We start from the raw sequence: 18912 nt of genomic DNA, 5'->3' as shown, positions 1-18912 counted from the left end.
TCCTTTCTTGCTTATTATAAATGTTACTTCCTTGTAAGATTCCATGAGCTGCTGCAGTGCTGCTGTTCAGCCACAGAGAAGAACGCCGCTCTGGTTTTGTGCTCCATGATTGGTCAAGTTCAAGGATTCTGCTATCGACTTTCATGGTCTTTTATAGAAATAAGTGAAGCCTGGCTTCATTATCCTGGCTCGACACAGCCTGGCTTGACAAGGCCTAGCTCGACAAAGTCGCTCCTTTTCAGCCTGGCTTGGCGTTCCAGGAACCGAATAAACCAGGCTATACAGACCCGACTTTGTCAAGCCTGGATTTGACTTAAATCCAGGCTTATTTAATTCACCTTTCGAGGAACAGGCCCCAGGGGCCTGTTCCTCGAAAGGTGAATTAAATAAGCCTGGATTTAAGTCAAATCCAGGCTTGAAAAAAAACCAGAGCGGCGTTCTTCTCTGTGGCTGAACAGCAGCACTGCAGCAGCTCATGGAATCTTACAAGGAAGTAAAATTTATAATAAGCAAGAAAGGAAACACGGCCCCAATAAATATAGATCCAGGGAGAAAGCGTGGCAAAGTATTGCCGACAAATTAAATGCACAAGTTGTCCAAAAATATGCAATTAATTTATATACAAATCCATAAATATATAATTCAGTTAGGTTTAAACATAAGGAGTTTAAGTGAATGTTGGAATTATAATTATAAACACTTAGAATAATTTTCTAATTTCAAATTTCTAAAATCGAAGATCTACAAGGGAAAAGCTTGCCTTTTGGCGGCCGGGGGTCCACGGTCCACGGGGGTCAAGGCACCCCGTGTGCTCCCGGACCCCCGTTGACCCCCAACAGAGGTCTGGGGTATACGGGGGTCCACGGCGGCGGGGGTCCACGGGGGTCCGGAGGTCCATGGGGGTCCGGGGGTCCACGGGGGTCCGGAGGTCCATGGGGGTCCGGGGGTCCACGGGGGTCCGGAGGTCCATGGGGGTCCGGGGGTCCACGGGGGTCCGGAGGTCCATGGGGGTCCGGGGGTCCACAGGGGTCCGGAGGTACACAGGGGGCCGGGGGTCCATGGGGGGCCGGGGACCCCCGGCCGCCATAAGACAAAAACATTTCGGGCTTGTAGATCTTTGATTTTTGCATAAGAATTGAATAAGTGTAGAAAAACTCATTGGTTTATGATTGGAGTCATTGGACTAACAGCTATTTCACAAAACTTGAAGAACAAGGCACTGGATTAATAAAGCTTGGCTGTTAGCCTGCTCCTGACCAGGCTAACTTCACAGCTAAATTGCCATGGTAACTAAGCTAGGCTTGCTTCAATTCTCTTTTGAGGAATCGAATAAGGCTAAACTTAGCCAGGGTGAACTGGCTAAACTAATCTTCAAGATAATTCACCTTTTGAGGAACCGACTCAGCTCTAATCCTGGCTAAATTAAGCCAGGATAGGTGGTAAAGCCAGGCTTTAGCTCTAATTCACCTTTTGAGGAACAGGCCCCAGGCTGTACGGACCAGACTTTGTCAAACCTGGATTTGACTTAAATCCAGGCTTATTTAATTCTCCTTTTGTGTAATAGGCCCCTGACCTGGTGGAGACCTGTGCTTCAGTACTTCAGTGCCAAGGCTCTGTTTTGTTATTGGCATTATTCACTATTATTCTTCTTCTTCTGCCGTTCTTGGCAGTTCTGGCTTAACCGTGCATACGATTTTTTACGAAACTCGGCCATATGGTAGATGGTCATGAAAAACTATCAAGAAATAATTCTCACACTCAAAGGGTGGCGCTATAGCACTCAATTGAAAGTGCCAACTTTGAACAGGTACAACTCATGCCCTGTTTGACCTACAACCATGAAACTTCGATACACATATGCGTCTCCTCATGCTGAACAACTTTCACCCTCTGACCCTTTTGACCTCTGACCTTTAGATCTCCCACCATTTTGAATTATATGAAAAGCAGTTAAAATCTCCTCCTGGGATTTTTTAGCAATATGCACAAAACTCTTTACACTATACCGACAAAACCTTAGTGGCGGAAGTGAAAATATTAAGCTTTTATTAGCCAATGAATATGGCAGTTTTAGGACAATTATTCATCTGCCCCTAACACATACATGCAGACTCACATTTGTTTGAAACTTTGCAGTAATGTAGAGGGTCATTCCAAATATCACTGAAACCAATCTTACTCCAATTGGTCAAAGGGGGGCGCTATATAGTCATGCCTCGTTTGGCCGACAGCCATGAAACTTGCTTACACTTGTGCCTTGACTCATGAGGAACACATCTATCACTTTGACCAGTAAGCTCCACCCTTAGATTGTCCGCAATTTTGAGCAGTTTGAAAAACACTTAAACCCAGGATTTTTTAGCTATTTGCGTGAAACTGTACCATCTGTTTGAGCTCCTTTTTCGCTGGTTCAGGTCTGTTGGTCCAATGGCTTCTCTCTACAGCATCTGCCTTTCAACCACAAGGTCGCCGGTTCAAGCCTCAACTCATGCAGACTTAATTTAAATTGCATTGCACACAACATTATGATTGTATCAATGAATTCATGTGCAATTGAGAGTATGTTTTTTCAATGTATGACATACTTTATTCTGAAAATAGACCATCTACATTACAATCTCACAACTTTTCAGATAGCAACGTGCTTCTGAGCTTGTAGATCGGCTACTTTCACTAGTTTCGGTTCCGACAATTTCTCCATTGGTAAATGGTTTGTGAACGAGTGATCTTAGTGTTAGTGAAACAGGGGCTTGGTTCATGACAGAAGGCAAAAGTCTATGATCTTCAACAGACAACTTCAGCCTGGACAAAGCTATAGCACTACAGGTAGTGTCTCAGCCTGTGAGTCTGAAGGTCGAGTGTTCGATTCCTGTCAATGGCAATAGGTTGAGGTGTCCATGAGTGAGGCTCTTAACCCGGGATTGCGTCCTATGTATGACCACCTCAGCTGGGTCAAGCTGAAAAGTAGTTTCACCTGTTGGAATCATTTGCTTTGTCTCAATTTCAATCTGTTTCCATGTCTTATTGTGCTATTATTGCACTTTGCTTTTTGCACTTCATTCTTTACCCTAGCCAGTCAGTCAGAGTCAGTCTCTCTCTCTCTCTCTCTCTCTCTCTCCTCTCTCTCTCTCTCTCTCTCTCTCTCTCTCTCTCTCTCTCTCTCTCTCTCTCTCTCTCTCTCTCTCTCTCTCTCTCTCTCTCTCTCTCTCTCTCGTAGGCCTACGTAGAGGAACAAATGCCATCCTTTCAACATTGCCCTATTATAGCGCCACCAAGAGGCCAATTTTTGCAAAACATTATTTTTATATTACTCCTACAAATGTTGTCCAAACATCATGCAAATGGGTACATCTCTTTAGTCCGATCCGTCCCATTTTTCACATTCCAGCCTGATTGGCGAATTCAAAAAATTGCTGGCCCACACTAGAGACCTGTGCTCCGAAGAGCACTTTTTCTAGTTGTGTTTTGGAATGAGCAGGGAACTTATATTTTAGGAACATACCTGTCCCACTTTTCACCACAAGGTGGCAAATTCGTCTGTGAGACCGGTAGTTTTAAGTAGTCAGGTGACATCTTTCTTAAGATGAACAAGAAGAGAGAGAGAGAAAGAACAACACCAAAACTGACTCTGTCTCCCGTTGTTCCCTGTTTGTTCAGGTAAATGAAGTATTAGAACATTATGTGTTGTTCAATGAACACTTTGTACTGTAAAACAAAGCTTGTCTTGGTTTTGTGCCAGAAATGTTCACTACACGTCCTGTAGTATGTTTCACTTACAGTATTTCTGTTGCTCCTTTCAGTGTAAAAAGCTCCTGTTGAAGTGTTTAACTCTTTGACTGCAAGAGTGATACTGTAATAATGTCACCCCACTGCCAGAGAAAAAGAGTGATTTTTACTGTACCTTTCAAAAATTATGGAGTATTCTCTGTGACCTCCGTCCTCAAGGTGATCGGCTGGTTACACGCACAGGGTTCCCGTGGTATTGGGGGGGGGGGGATATCCGCTTGCGGCGATCCATTGCACAGCTGTGGCCATTTCAATCAGGCTGGTTTTTGCCATAAAGCAAGAGGAACGGGGATATGGGCGTTTCCCCACAGGAAATAAACAGGAAGCAAACAAGCTTTATTTTTGTAATATGACGTAATTTCTGCTTCACTCATTCACTCGCTGTGAAGGGACCATCCATCGGCTAGGTAAGAGCGCCAACTGGTGGAATTTAAAAAAAAAGGAAAAAAAATGACGCGTTTCCTCTTCGTTGGCAGGGTGCGTAAACGCTTCGAAATGTTTTGATTTAGTTAGTTAATCCTCTCCAATAGAGCACCGAAGTCCTGACGTCACTCGTTCATCCCCAGGTTTGCGGAAGTAATTTCTCTATGGAGAATAACATTGGGTCATCTTAGAATCGTCTCATATAAGAATTGTGGTCCAAAAATAAACACCGCGTGTCGGCGTTATTGTCAGGAGGAGGTTCTGTATCGTTTATGATAGTCAGTCACTTATATTTGATACAGTCTGTTTCTGGCGAAAATGTAACTAATTCGGCGGAAGTAACATTAGCGTTTTCTCACCGTCAGTTGATGCTTCATATCCATAAGAGTCAACCCGCCGTGGTCATTTGTTGATTTTTGGAACACAGTTCTTATTTGACGCGATATTAAATACGTCTATGGGATTCAGAACGGGGGTGGAAAACTGCGAACCAGGTAGACAAACAAAGGATGTGTAAATGACGTCAGACTTCGGCGGTCTATAGTGCCTTGTAATGTGTCCATTGTAGAAGAAGTACTCTCCACAGCCCTAATCAAGATAGAAGCCATTCTAAACTTGAGACCCCTTGGCTACGTGTCGTCGGATGTAGCAGACCTAGATCCAGTGACACCTAATGATCTCTTATTGGGGCAGCCAGACCCTTCGTTACCTCAAGTCCTCTACCCGGAAACCGAAATGCACAGCCGAAGGAGGTGGCGGCATTCACAAATCCTGGCGGACCAGTTCTGGAAGCGGTACATACAGAACTTCCTGCCAAAAATAGATCACAGAGAAAGAGAACATCGCCGTCGGCACTCTCGGCCTCGTGATCGACCCACAACTCCCCAGAGCATTCTGGTCCGTAGGGAAGGTCACGCACGTCATGCCCGGAAGAGACAACTGCGTAAGGTCAGCGGTAGTACAGGTCAAAGACCGTACCTACACACAACCGGTAGTGCCTGATCAAACTCCCAGAATTAGGAAGGAAATCAAGGAAATCAAAAGGGCCTCACGGAAAAAGAAAAAGTAAACCCTATGCTAGGCCTAGTTTTCTTGTGATCGGTCTAATAGTGAATTGGTGAATGCGCACACCAACCCACGGCGTGGCAGTAACGAAGGAATCGATGCCTACCACCTAATTTGGGCACAATGCCAGCGTGACGTCACAGTATGATGCCACAGCTAGCATATAGGTCATCCATCTTCTAGAATTGCGCCAGCCCAGAAGGAACTTTTTTGTGATGGCCACCAACGCACCGAGGGATAAATATCACGCAGTGTGGATAACCTTCTTCATCTTGGGCATAGGAGGTCTGTTGCCATGGAATTATTTCATGACAGCAACAATGTACTTCACCAGTAGGTTAAAGGACCCGCCCGTCAATGGGACTGCCGTTGGCGGGGACACACGGAATGCTCTGGAATCAATCTTCAGCAACGTGATGACGCTGTCTTCCATGGTGCCCACGCTCATTTTCAGCTGCCTCAACTCCTTCATCCACCAGAGGATTCCTCAGAAGCTGCGTATCTCAGGCAGTCTGACGGCCATCCTGGTGGTCTTCCTGTTGACGGCCGTGCTGGTGAAGGTGGAGATGGCACCATTAACCTTCTTCTGTTTCACCATCATCAAAATCATCTGCATCAACTCCTTTGGTGCCATTTTCCAGGGCAGCCTGTTTGGTCTGGCAGGGTTGCTGCCTGTGTCTTACACCACCCCCATTGTGAGTGGGCAAGGGCTGGCCGGCATCGTGGCTGCCGTCTCCATGATCTGTGCTCTGGCCACTGGCTCAGCTCTGCAGGACAGTGCCTTTGGCTACTTCATCACGGCCTGCGCTGTCATCCTACTGGCCATCCTCTCCTACCTCGCACTGCCCAGCATGGAGTTTTTCCAGTACTACATGGAGAGCAACAGACCCAGGACATCCACTGACCAGGAGAACAAGCAGGACAAGCCAGGTGTTGTGGTCAGTCTGAGTGAAGAGGAGGACAAGCCAGGTGTTGTGGTCAGTCTGAGTGAAGAGGAGGACAAGCCAGTTGTTTCTGTTTTGGCCATCTTCAAACAGATCTGGGTGATTGCCATGTCTGTGTGTTTCATCTTCGCCATCACCCTCGGAACGTTCCCAGCAGTCACAGTGGACGTCCAGTCCACGATAGCAGATGGAGGAGCCTGGGACACCTACTTCATCCCCGTCTCATGTTTCCTGCTCTTCAATGTGATGGACACCGTTGGGAAGAGCCTGACGAGTGTCTGTAAGTGGCCGGGTGCAGACAGTATCTGGCTGCCCATCCTGGTGGGTGTGCGGGTGCTCTTCATACCTCTGTTCATGCTGTGTAACGTGCAGCCTCGTCACTACCTACCTGTGTGCTTTGGCCACGACTCCTGGTACATCCTCTTCATGATCCTCTTCGCATTCTCCAATGGATACCTGGCCAGCCTGTGCATGTGCTTTGGACCAAAGATGGTTGCACAGCATGAAGCAGAGACAACAGGAGCCATCATGGTCTTCTTCCTGTCTCTGGGACTGACGCTGGGTTCAGCGTTCTCGTTCGCCTTCAGAGCCATGATCTAGAACAGGGGTCTTCAACGTTTATTTTAGGCCAAGGACCCCTTAGGCAACAAAGCATGGACCCCCTACTTACTAGCAGATGCTATGAATGAATGATAACCCACATTTTGAAGAACATAACATAACAAAGAAATGGAGTTAAAGAGTTGAACAGAATATTTTAGTAAGTCATTATTATGTTCAAATAATTGCAAATGTTTTACTTTCAAGCAGTGCCAGCCCTGGGCAATTTGGTGCCTTAGGCAATATTTTTCGTGCCCCCCCCCCCCTGCCCCCCCCCCCATTAAATAATAAGAGCACCTCAGTCTCTTTAATAAACAGAAAGTAATACAGAGGACCTATGTCTCTTGTGCAAATAAAAATAAGAGCACCTCAGTCTCTTTAATAAACAGAAAGTAACAGAACAGTCTACACTTTAAGTTATGAAAACAAGTAATTATTTTTCTAAAATCTATGAAGTGTTTAATGAGGAGAGCAATGTCACAAGAAGAAAGGCGTTCGTAGCATTTCTGCCACGCTAGTTCTTTTGAAACCTCTCCCTCAGCAGCGAGTGGAGCTATTATTGTTTGGACACCTAACTCCATTTCAGCTTGATTTCTGCTCGTCTGAAACTATTAACTCCACTTGCGCTGGGTAAAGTGTTGATTTACCCGCGATTTGGGTAAAGTGTTGATAATATAATGACACATGCAAGTATCTGACAATATATAAAGTCGCTATACCAACTTCGATGAGGCAGTATTGCTTTGTTTAAAAAATATAGGGTTTTCTTCATTTCCTGAAAAAGTTATATATTATATATATATATTTTGTTTTTTCGTTTCCTGAACAATGAGCGTTTTGGAGTTAGCAGGTTCGCACTGGACAGCAGAGATATATAATATATAATATAATATTCACCCGCAGCTGGGTTTAACGAGACAGCAGCCAAAATGAAAATCACAGATGATCCGATCATCTTATAAAACATTTAAGTGCTTAAGATTTTAGCCCAAACCCAACGGGACCCGACCCGGCCCGTCGGCACCGGCTGGGCCCGGTCAAGGTTTTTTTTTTATCCAAATAAATTCATATATTAATTAATTTGTAGCGTATTGTGTTCACAATAAGCAACTTGTCATATTAGTCAGATCCCCAAGAGTATATGAAAGCCATTTAAAATAGTTATACTATTCTTACACAGCTGATGCCAAATAATCAATCAGACCAGCGCAGCGCAAAAGTAGGTCAAATCAATCAGCTGTCTTGACTGTCAGTTGTCACGACGGCAGCAGCAGAGCCCCCTTTAAAGTTTAAACCATAACATGACATGTAGAATGGATCTTCAGACGAACTATTGATTGTTTGTTGTTGTTGCTGTTTTTAAAATAAAATATAGACTGTTGGAATAGGGTAGAATGACTCCTGTTCTTAACGAATTACCAAGATTTAATGAGAAATAAGGCTTCTTTAGAGAAATGACTGACGGGCTGGGCTGGGCCTAATTTGTCAATTATTAGTCGAGCCGGGCTGAAATATTTAGCGGATATGAAAGCTCTAGTTAGTAGTTTGAAGTGCTCATGTGGCCTTATAGTTGCTTCTTTTTGTTTTCATAGACCTGCGGTTGCTTATTTCTCGCCAAGGCTGGCAACACGGCTCATGGTACGTGAACGCACAAAGCCATTGCAGTGTCTGTGTGCACTTGGCGGGTGCTTTTAGAAACCACTATCCCCCCTCCCAAAGCCGTACCCATGTGTGGGTTCAGAATGGCAATGTGGGGGATATAGCAACAACACGCCCACGGGCACGCCTCCACGCGCAAATAACGGTGTCGGCATAATGGGTGACGGGTAGAGCAGGTGCTAGAATAACATATTGGGGCAGGGCAGCTCCATTATCAGTATTTAACAGGTTTAGGGTAGGGTTTAGGCTGGGAAAACTGCCACGGAATGGGGCCCTGAGAGATAAAACGCTGTGTAATTAAAAAGCAGAGTCAGCTGAATAATATAATCCTTTAATGATCCCCAGTTGGAATGTCAGGATATCAATGTAACCTTGAGTGAGTAGACATAAATGGTGGCATCTTATAATGACCTTTAGTGAGGACCAATTTTATAAAGATAAGCATAAATATAGCTGTAAGCAGCAATAAACGGGTTCGAGGCATGAGAGGCAAAAAGCGATATGCAACAATAGCACAATAAGACGTAGAAACAGAATAGATTGAACTTGAGACAAAGCAGCCCATGCAATTAACAAATTAGCATTATCAACAGCTAAGCAGAGGGATTGTGGATAGTACGGAGGGGGGCAATTGGGGTTGAGAACCTCACTCATGGACACTTCAAACCATGGCCATTGACAGGAATCAAACCCTTGACCTTTGGCACTCATAGGCTGGCACATTACCAGCACTTTACCGACTGAGCTATTCGATCCACAGACAGCAGTGAGAAAGGAGCACACAAAGATGATTTTTCTTCCTTTTTTAATGAAGCCATGCCCTTTACAATATTATTTGGCTAATGAAGACTTAATTTTTTTACGTACAAACTTCTCTTCAACTGAGATTTTCAGATAAAGGTCCATAGAGTGTGTGTAGAACAAAGACCAAACCAATCAACTTAACCCTTTAAGACCGGGAACGCAGCATCTGTGTGTTATTTTTAGATTTCTTTGGGCTATTCAAAAAAGATATACCAGCTCATAGTGCTATGAGCCTGTAGATCTGCTATTTTTTTTGAAAAATCATGAAAATGAGTTTTTTTTTACATTAGTAACTCAAATCTTTGCTTCTGTGGGGTCCCTGGAACTAAATATTTTAAAAATGTTCGCTTTAAAAAATATATATTCCAAGATTTGCACAAATGTTCTCGATTTTTCAAAAATAGCAGATCTACCAGCTCATAGTGCGGCACTCGGTGCCGCACTATGAGCTTGTATATCTGCTTTTTGAATAGCCAAAGAAATCTAAAAATGACACACAGATGCGTTCCCGGTCTAAATGGGTTAACATTCAGTTGGTTTGTGTTTTGATGTGGGGGTACGGTATGGAACCAGACCGATATCGATGTCATGTTTATTTTAGCTTTTACATCGATATTGGCAATTATGTGTCCTGATTTTTAACCACTTTCAACTGGCTGGCATCCCTATTTTTCTGCTTTTCAATAGTTTTTGATTGATTAAATACAAGCTGTTAATTTGCACTGTTTATGAGCTACATGAAGCTGAGATAAGCAGTAGTGATACTATCTATCCTGTGATTCGTGACGGTGAGGGAGAATAACGTTTAAATGTCTTACTTTCAAGCCACTCTGGTCTTAAGCCACCTTTACAAATAGAAATGCACGTATAGAATGAACATCTCTACTCACAGTTGCTTCCATGTCGAACGCGGACGAGGAAGTAATCAGTCCATGGCAATGACGGTAGAGCAACAGATAAGGAGGGAGAGCTTTTTATATTTACATATCGTTACTTTTCAGGATTCAAATTAAAAAATTCTAGTTTTTTTATATACTTTTGTGTATAAAAATGTACCACTTAAACCCCATATGGTTGAGCGGAGTCCCTCAGGGCTCTATGCTAGGTGGTTTTCTGTTGTTGTGGGGAAAGCTTTAGCTGAAAATAGCCAATCAACAAGCTCACTCACAACACGTCACAACATGTGGTGGAAGCATATTTTCTGCGAAAGCTTTCCCCACAATACGGAAGCTGGGGTCTTAAGTGTTTAAGCATTATACTACATAGGACGGTGTCACTTGGCGAGAAGAACTGATCTTAGCGCTAACGGCGCTTAGCGATGTGATGTCAGTCAAGATCAGTTCTCGTGGGCAAGCGGCATGTCGTGCGACAGATGGCTCATGAGGGGGTTCCATTTTCTGAAGGAGATGCATCATTTTTGCATTATGTTTTGTGACCACTTATCGGTGCATGTCATACTATATAGTTTGTGCATGCCAGCTTCTTGGTATGCTAAACGTTAACTTGCAACTTGGTGAATGCTGTTTTCCCACAAACCTGTGACAACATGGTCTGGAATGCTGGATTTGTATTGGGGATGTTGAAAACCATATCGTTGTCGGGCAGAAACCTCCTATGTCCATATAACTTTTTTAAATGAACTCGGTATTTTGATCATACTACAGCGTCACTCAAAAGCAGCAGATCTGCAAGCTCGAAACGCGGCGCGAAGTGATGCGTTTTGAGCTTGTCGATCTGCTACTTAAGCTATTTTTTTATTTGAATCCTGAAAAGTAACAATTTCACATATGAGGTTTGACCCGACAGACAATATACTGTAGTGTAGTGTATGAGCTACATCATAGACTCCAAATCCATTTATTTTTTATTTGTTAGGTTATAAAAAAATGTGATGGATGGATTGGATGATTTCGCCCATTCTACCACAATTAATAATCATATGCATTTTTTAGGTCAGATAAAAATGTATTTAAGCTGTCTTTATATAGTATATATATTATACTTTTTGTTGTAAATAAAACATTTAACTGTATATTGGAGTCCAAAAATATATTTATTTGAGTGGTTTTCAAATGTATCAGGTCAACAGTTGATCAAAGCACAAATGTCCTAGGATGTAAAATATTTGTGTGACTGGGACAATTTATTCCATGATTTCTATAAATTATTTCTTTCCAATGCTTAAAAGTATAAACAAAACATGTCAATTTCAGTGCTATCTCATAAAAAGAAAATACGCATTCGGATCACAGTCATTTCCAAGTAAATTTTAAGTCCTCCAGTAACCTACAAAAAATTTACATTTTCTTTTCTCAAACAAACCTTGCATGCAAATTATTAATATAAAACAGTAAGAAATATGGTTTTAACAGTAATCCCTGACAGGTGAAAAGAGCACAGTTGAGAATCTGTGATTCCCCGTTGCATACTTGAACCTCATTTTGTTGTACTGTGGGGCTAATGACAGATTCTGACTAATTCGTGCATACAGTAATTAACTACATTAGCCCTGGCGTCCCTATCTTCGGCAAATATTCAAAAATGTTCAAACGTTGCCATAATGTTTCCTTCTTTTGGTAAACATTTTCCAAAAATTGCGAAAATAGACGATATTCTTGGCTTCGCTATTTTCGCTATTCATCCCATGACAAAGTATATAGGGCTTAAGTGGTTACAGAATTATATTGTAGGCTTTCATGGTGTACTGAACATGATTATCTCATAACATTTTCAGCAACATATATAACACTTTTTTTTAATATAGTCCTCATTAAAAAATATAGTCCTCAATAGAAAACAATAGTAAAAACACATCAGTCATATAAGCAGTGGAGAAAATATTCAAAGTGCGAGCAATATCGGCTATTGCTAAATTGTTTTTCTTTTTTAAATAGAAATCTGCCAGTGAAAAAGCATCCCTACCAGCTCCAAAAGGATAAGCAAAGTAAACGTCACACACCCCACAGAATTTGGAGATACTGTATATTCAGTGTTCAGAAACACTGGCCAGCAGCTAAAACCTACTCAAAGCGGCTTCGCGGAGATGAATGCATTTTTTGTGCCACAGTTGATTTCCCGTCCCCCCCCCCGTCCCCCGTCCCCTATCATTCACTACAAAAAACAAGGATGAAGGAACACTTTCAAATACATTTTGCACTGTTTAACCAGTGTTACGCAAATAATGGGTTGGGACCCATATTTGTTTGACGGACTCATTTTTGGCAAACATTTTTCAAAAGAATTTCAGAAATGTTAACTTAAAAAAAAGAAAGAAAAAAGACTTAAGAAATAGTGAAAATAGTTGATCTAAGTGTCGCAATGCAACACGCTGATAGGGTATTTTCACAATTTAATGGGGCTTCAAGTGGTTAATTCATCATGTATTTTGGTAAGTTTGGGTCCCACATTTCTGAAGGTTTGGGAACCACTGGTGTAACAAACATATTTTGGTTTTAACACTTTTAAGAAAACAGGAAAAGTGAAGTGAAACCTAGCTTGATAGCAGTAGTATAGGGTTAGCTTTAAACACCGACAAGTCGACGCCGATGGCGGTGACGTCGATGAGGATGATCGTCAGATTCATCTGGAGGGAGAAAGAAATCGGTGTGATTAATATGCAAGGCACGCTTTATTTGTATAGCACATGTAATTATTTGTGTATTATATGTTGCATACATTTAGAAATACTAAAAAAGTTAAAAGTAAGGTTTTGTAAACGACAATTACACAGGACAGATATGAGAAATAACTTCAATATACAAAAAAAATTCTGACAATGGCCGCTACCAATAATAACCACATTAATAATTGTATACTTTCAAAAATATATATATAATAGTGGGAAAATAGCAGATCTACAAGTTCACAATGCATTGCACCATGACATACGTTGTGAGCTTGTAGATCTGCTATTTCCTCTATTTAAAAAAAAAAAAGTTTGTAATCGATGGAATAATACGCTATGAAAATAATGGACATGGTTGCAGCCCCTACCTGCATCCCTCTTCTGCAGGTGGTGTGTCTGGATGGTCCAGCTACTACCACCAGATGGTGCAGGTAGACCCAGGCCTGGAAGCCCTGGTGTACCTGGCCTCCCTCCTTCACCTGGAAACAAGCACCACACATCACAACACTCTTTCTCTACCCTTTTTCATTTCAAGAACCCACACTTTGATAATGTCGCTGTCGGGCAGAAACCTCTTATCTCCATATTTTAACATTTTGAGTTTTTTTTGTTGTTGTAAATTAACGTCTTACTTGATCATACTAAAGCGTCACACACGTATAAAAAAATTTCAGATCTGCAATCTCGAAAGGCGGCGCGTTTCGTAATTTACGGAAAAAAAAACTAAGTTAAAATATGGAGATAAGAGGTTTCTTTCAGTAGTGCCATGAGCTGTTATCAGGGCAGGAATTTCATGGAGGCCATGGCTGCTGTAGCCCCTCAGTTGGCCTTCGGCCCACAGTGGCCTTAATGCCCCAGATGATTTCAGTGTTTTCTCTCTCTGCCTCTTTCCCGTTGAGGTTCTCAGACACCAGTGTCTTTTGTTGAGATTGTGACTTCTTAACCCCCACCCTTGACTGCCCAATTTATTTTTTATTTTAACTTTGTGTGTGTTTTCGTAAATGAACGCCCTACTTGATCATACTACAGCGTCACACACAAGCCTCAAAAGTAGCAGATCCGCAAGCTCGAAAGCGATTTGAGCTTGTAGATCTGCTACTTTTGCTGTTTTTGAATCTGAATCCTGAAAAGTGACAGTTTTGGACATATGAGGTTTCCACCCGACAGAGACTAAATGAGTCCAGTGACTCTGATTAGTCCAAATACGTATGAACTTTTGACTCTGGAGTTTCTTTTGGTAATTTGTAAATGCCAAAACATTATTTTGTGAACAAACAGCATTTTATGTATTTATTTCACTGACAGTTATACTATGTATTAAAACTGTTATAATAATTAAACAATTTCCGTGGACTTAAAGATCATTGTTTTTGCCCTCAAATCTACAACACCAAAGGTCAAGGGGCTTGGCCCTAAAATTATACAATTCAAGGCCTAGCTGTTATTGGTCTATTTTTGAGTGGACAGACATGAATACATATTATACATATTAAACCCTCTGATAGACATTTTATTGCTTATTTTGCCGTGGACCACCTGGAACCCCCTCAAGGACCTGATCAATTGCTTATTGATTCCAATCTATCGTACCTTTTTCTCCTCTGGGTCCAGGGTAACCTCTTTCGCCCTTCGGACCTGTCACTCCAGGAGGGCCAGGGATGGTGCCGTGGGCTACATGAGAGGAAAAACACATTGGTACCAAAATTAAATCAATCATTATAAATCTGGAATTGACAAAAAAGCTATTTGCGTTTCATATTTAAAGTCGTACTGTGCAAATGTAAAAAACGTATAAATATAACCTCAAAAGTATAAATAGTGTGAAAGAAAAAAAACTTTATTTGAGTTAAGATGTTTATTAGATTTATATTGAGGCATTTCAATCAAGTTTTTTTTTGGCCACACCAGTTGGATTTGTTTTTAGTTGTTTAAGTTGTTTATTGAGTTGCTTCTGAGTTTTTAACCTACAACCTTCAATTTATAAACCCCTGACCTTATCACTTGAGCCACGCTGGCATGGCAGATGCAAGGCAGCACAAAATACTTAACGTGCTTGTAGAATTTAGATGGAGAATGAAAATCTGCCAAATGGCTGTCTTGAACCCCAGCCCTTTAGTTTACAAATCACTGACAGATCTCGCGTGCCACAGAGACATGGAAGATATTAGCGATAATTAAAAAACGTACAGTTTATAAGATTTAGACGCACAGTGAAAGTTTTCAAACTACTGGTATCAAACACATGGCCTGTGTTACAGCAACTTGGAAGATGCTGGTAATTGATTTGAATTTATTTAACCAGGCAAGACAAATTAATAACAGATTCTCAATTACAATTGTGGCCTGGCAGGCAAAAGGCAAAGGCCTCTTGAGGGAGAGGGGAAATAGAGGCTAAAATAAATCAATCAGGTTAACCCCTTAAACACTCTATTCTTAGTAACACTGCCCTGAGTTGCAACTGTACTTGGACCGCTTATTTCCGTCTACACCAAATCTCTTCACCAAAAATAGCCGATCTACAAGCTCACAATGCGTCGCAACGCAACGCATTGTGAGCTTGTAGATCGCCAATTTTTTGGGCTGATATTCCCCCAGAATATGAATGGTTGGGTTCAAGTGGTTGAAAAAAACACAAAAGCACAGTAGAAGAGCACAATCAAGCTGTACTGTACTACTTGTAGAGACCGAAGTGTAGATCAATACATAACTGATCTACAAGCTCACAACATCACTATGCATTGTGAGCTTGTAGATCTGCTTTTTTCACTATTTAAAACAATAAATAATCGTTCATTAATCATAATCGAGGCAAAAGTTTGAAATAACCATGATACTGATTTGAAGTCATATCGCCCAGCCCCAAGGTTATATAACACACTGAAATAAAAGCTGTTTGTCTCACTTCTGAAGAAGTCCATGAGGTCAACCGTCACGTTGCCGTAGTAGCCGATGACGCGGGTGTATCCCGCCGGTCCGGGAGGACCGGGCGGTCCGGCAGGTCCTTGAACGGCTCTGACGGACCCTCTCCAAGGACCCTCCACCAGGTAGTCCTGCAGCAGACCTTGACCTGGGGCAGGTTCACAAGAGAACAGGACCACAGGTTCAACATTCTCTATAGCAGAGGATTCTCAAACCTTTTAATTTCAAGGACCCCCAGTTTGGTATGCGTAAGGTTAGGCCACAGACCCCCATTTGGGACATTTTTCTTGTATACTGTATCTCGGACCTCAATCTTCACTGTGAATCCTGAGTGGTAATTTAACTCAAACACTGTACAAATCACAAATGGAACCAAATGGACCATTTGGTTACAGACCCGTAGGTAAGGCTCCATTTGGTTTCTAAACCATCAATGATTTAGCTGATACATAGCCCAGGGGTCCTTGAGGGGGCGGCACGGTGGGGCCAGATCCCACATTGAGATCCAGTGCTCTATTGCAGTGGTTCTCAGAACTCTTTTGAAATAATAAGATATTATACTACTGTATGTCCAGCTTAGAACTTCATTTTCCACTGAAGCAGCCTTAAAACCTTTCTTTGCAGTTTCTTCTGCAGTTTTGTCCTGCTCACATGTTTTTGATAATCAAAACATGGTTAACATAGGTTAGTTTGATTAACTGTTGCACGCTTGGAAAACAATATGACCTACTGTACTGTGAGCATCCACCATAAGTACTCACTCTTGATGTAGTCAGAAACCCTCAGGGCAACGTTGGAGTAATCCAGCGTCTCGGTCAGCCTGCTAACGTCAACCTCCCGCTCAGAGTCACGGCGCTGAGAGTCATGGCGTTGAGAGTCGCGGCCGTCAGAGTCACGGCCCTCAGAGTTACGTCGCTCAGAGTCGCGGCGGGCGTCATATCGAGGATCGCTCTTGGAGCTCTGCTGGCCTTGACTGTATCCTGTATGCACGCTTTGACTATAACCGGGCTCCCCACGTTCTCCCCTGGGACCTTGGGGTCCAGTAGGCCCTGGGGGTCCCCTCATGGAATGGCGAATATTATCACCTGAAAAAAAGTTATTTTTCTTTGGGACCATGAATGGCCATGAATGTGTTATGCCTCAATCACATTAACTGGAATTCCTATTTTGGGCAAATTTCTATTTTCTTTTCGAAAATAGTGAGAATAGTCGATACAAGCTCACGATGCGTTGCATTGTGACTGATAGTGTGCTTGTAGATCGGCTACTTTCACTATTTGTTGTACAACAATTATTTACATAATTCATGTAAATATTTAATTCACGAGTATAGCCATGGATCACATGACGTCTGTCAACCTGGTGTTTGCACTTTCTTTCTATTAAAAAGCATTTTAATCCGATCGGTGGCCATTTTCTCAAATAGTTATAAATTAATGTATCAGAGTGCAGTACATCTCCCAACCGATAGGGTCGCGTAGTTTAAAGCAAATGGCGAAAATACGGATAAAATGGCCACCGATCAGATTAAAATGCTTTTTATTTAACAATACAGAAGTTACGGGTACTTCTGAGGGTACAGAATTGTAACATCCGTGGCCATGAGGTAAGCGCTTTATATTTGAAATCTAAACGTTTATGATGATGTACGGGCCAAAACCAGGTTGAAGTTCATCCATGACAGTCATGTATCAGGGCTATCATGAGTAGAAATTCATTCACGACATGGTCGTCGACATGGCAGATTCTTTTGTACATAGGGTTGATGATGTGTGATGATGACGACTCACTTCTAAGATACTCCTGGAGTTCTGTGCGGATCGTCTCCCTCTGGTTCCCGCCACCGTAGGAGACGGCGCTCCCTCCTTGGGAGTTCCCTGGAGGCCCCTGAGGGCCAGGAGGACCGGGAGGCCCCGGTTGACCCCTGAACCCAGAATCTGACAGAGGAGGTGGATTTTACAATCAGCAATCATAGCCCCATACTGCAAACCTCAGTGACAGAGGTTTCTGTATTATACAGTACATCATTTACCCGCTATCAAAACATTGAATTCAAATCTGTAGTTGACTTCCTCTGTTTACATAAAGGAGCTGCTCATTATAATACATAATGAATATTGTCGCTGTCGAGCAGAAACTCCTATCTTCATAATTGTAACCACAGCTCGAAACGCTGTGCAAAGTGACGTGTTTTGAACTTGTAGATCTGCTACTTTTGCCGTTTTTGAATTTGAATCCTGAAAAGTAACAGTTTTGGACATATGAGGTTTCCACCCGACAGAGACAGTAGTATGTTAACAAGTTAATCCTCTAGGATGTAAGACTCACTCTGCAGGTAGCGTTGGATGTCTTCCATTCTATAGCCACTGGACCCTCCTCCTCCTCCTGACTGCACCGCTGGGCCTACTGGGCCTTGTGGTCCTGGTGGGCCGGGTCTTCCCGGGGTACCAGGTACACCAGGTGGGCCCTGTTGTCCTGCCGAACGGCTGACCAGCGCCTGGAACTCAGAGTCTGAGGGAGTAGAGGTGAGGACAGAGGAGGTGGAGGTGTTCATGTTAATGAGACTTATTTGAGTTCTCTTTCACTAGTTTTGTACAGAAAGTAGATTAGAACCCAGAAAGTCTGTGAATATAATATGAACCAAAACAGGAAGGAATCAATATTTTCGCATCGACCAGAAATCGCCCTGTTTGATGACAGAGGCAATTACATACTACGCAGGAAGATTAGTAGAATAGGATCAAATGAAATGACTACCGGCAGAGTGGCGGATGGTTAGCCTGCAGTACTAAACCATCCCGGTCGCATGAATTCACATTATCATGTGTCTTCTGCAGACCGGTCGATCTGGCCCCAAGCGCTGTGTGGGCGTTTTGCAGAAACCAAAAAGTGGAAGAGCCAATCGGCGTCTGTGCTCAGGGCCCTGTGATTGACAGACGCTGATTGGCTCTTCCACCCACACATGATGATGTGAATTCACAAGACCGGGATGGTTTAACAGGCTAGCGGATGGTCTCCATAATTTACTCATCAAAGATGACCTTTACCCACATCTAGTTTCCTGTAGTAGTTTCATGGCTACAAATG

The 18912-nt window shown here is 42.6% G+C and overlaps 2 protein-coding genes across 3 annotated transcripts in view; one reads left to right on the top strand and one right to left on the bottom strand.

The window, feature by feature from the left end:
• Positions 1 to 18912, bottom strand: part of col17a1b (collagen, type XVII, alpha 1b) — an 89634-nt gene that overhangs the window by 19996 nt on the left and 50726 nt on the right. Inside the window, exons 49-55 of one of the 2 annotated variants that reach the window (XM_080449861.1) lie at positions 18154 to 18336; positions 17616 to 17762; positions 16587 to 16910; positions 15809 to 15973; positions 14497 to 14577; positions 13275 to 13385; positions 11316 to 12864 (exon numbers count right to left, since the gene is read on the bottom strand). In XM_080449861.1, coding sequence (XP_080305987.1) covers positions 12803 to 12864; positions 13275 to 13385; positions 14497 to 14577; positions 15809 to 15973; positions 16587 to 16910; positions 17616 to 17762; positions 18154 to 18336 — 1073 coding nt within the window. In that variant the 3' untranslated portion in view covers positions 11316 to 12802. Of the gene's footprint in view, positions 1 to 11315; positions 12865 to 13274; positions 13386 to 14496; positions 14578 to 15808; positions 15974 to 16586; positions 16911 to 17615; positions 17763 to 18153; positions 18337 to 18912 lie in introns of those variants that run through there. The other variant, XM_080449862.1, reaches the window with a different exon arrangement.
• Positions 5490 to 6818, top strand: LOC308100766 (equilibrative nucleoside transporter 1-like; the record flags this gene model as incomplete). The annotated part of the gene is made up of 1 exon (XM_080449867.1): positions 5490 to 6818. The coding sequence occupies one exon, from the start codon at positions 5490 to 5492 to the stop codon at positions 6816 to 6818; it is 1329 nt and encodes a 442-aa protein (XP_080305993.1).

Source organism: Gymnoscopelus braueri, assembly GCF_963280865.1.
Source record: "Gymnoscopelus braueri genome assembly, chromosome: 14".
In the NCBI taxonomy this organism is placed as follows: Eukaryota; Metazoa; Chordata; class Actinopteri; order Myctophiformes; family Myctophidae; genus Gymnoscopelus; species Gymnoscopelus braueri.
The sequence above is the reverse complement of the archived record's forward strand: the minus strand, read 5'-3'. Positions and strand labels throughout refer to the sequence as shown.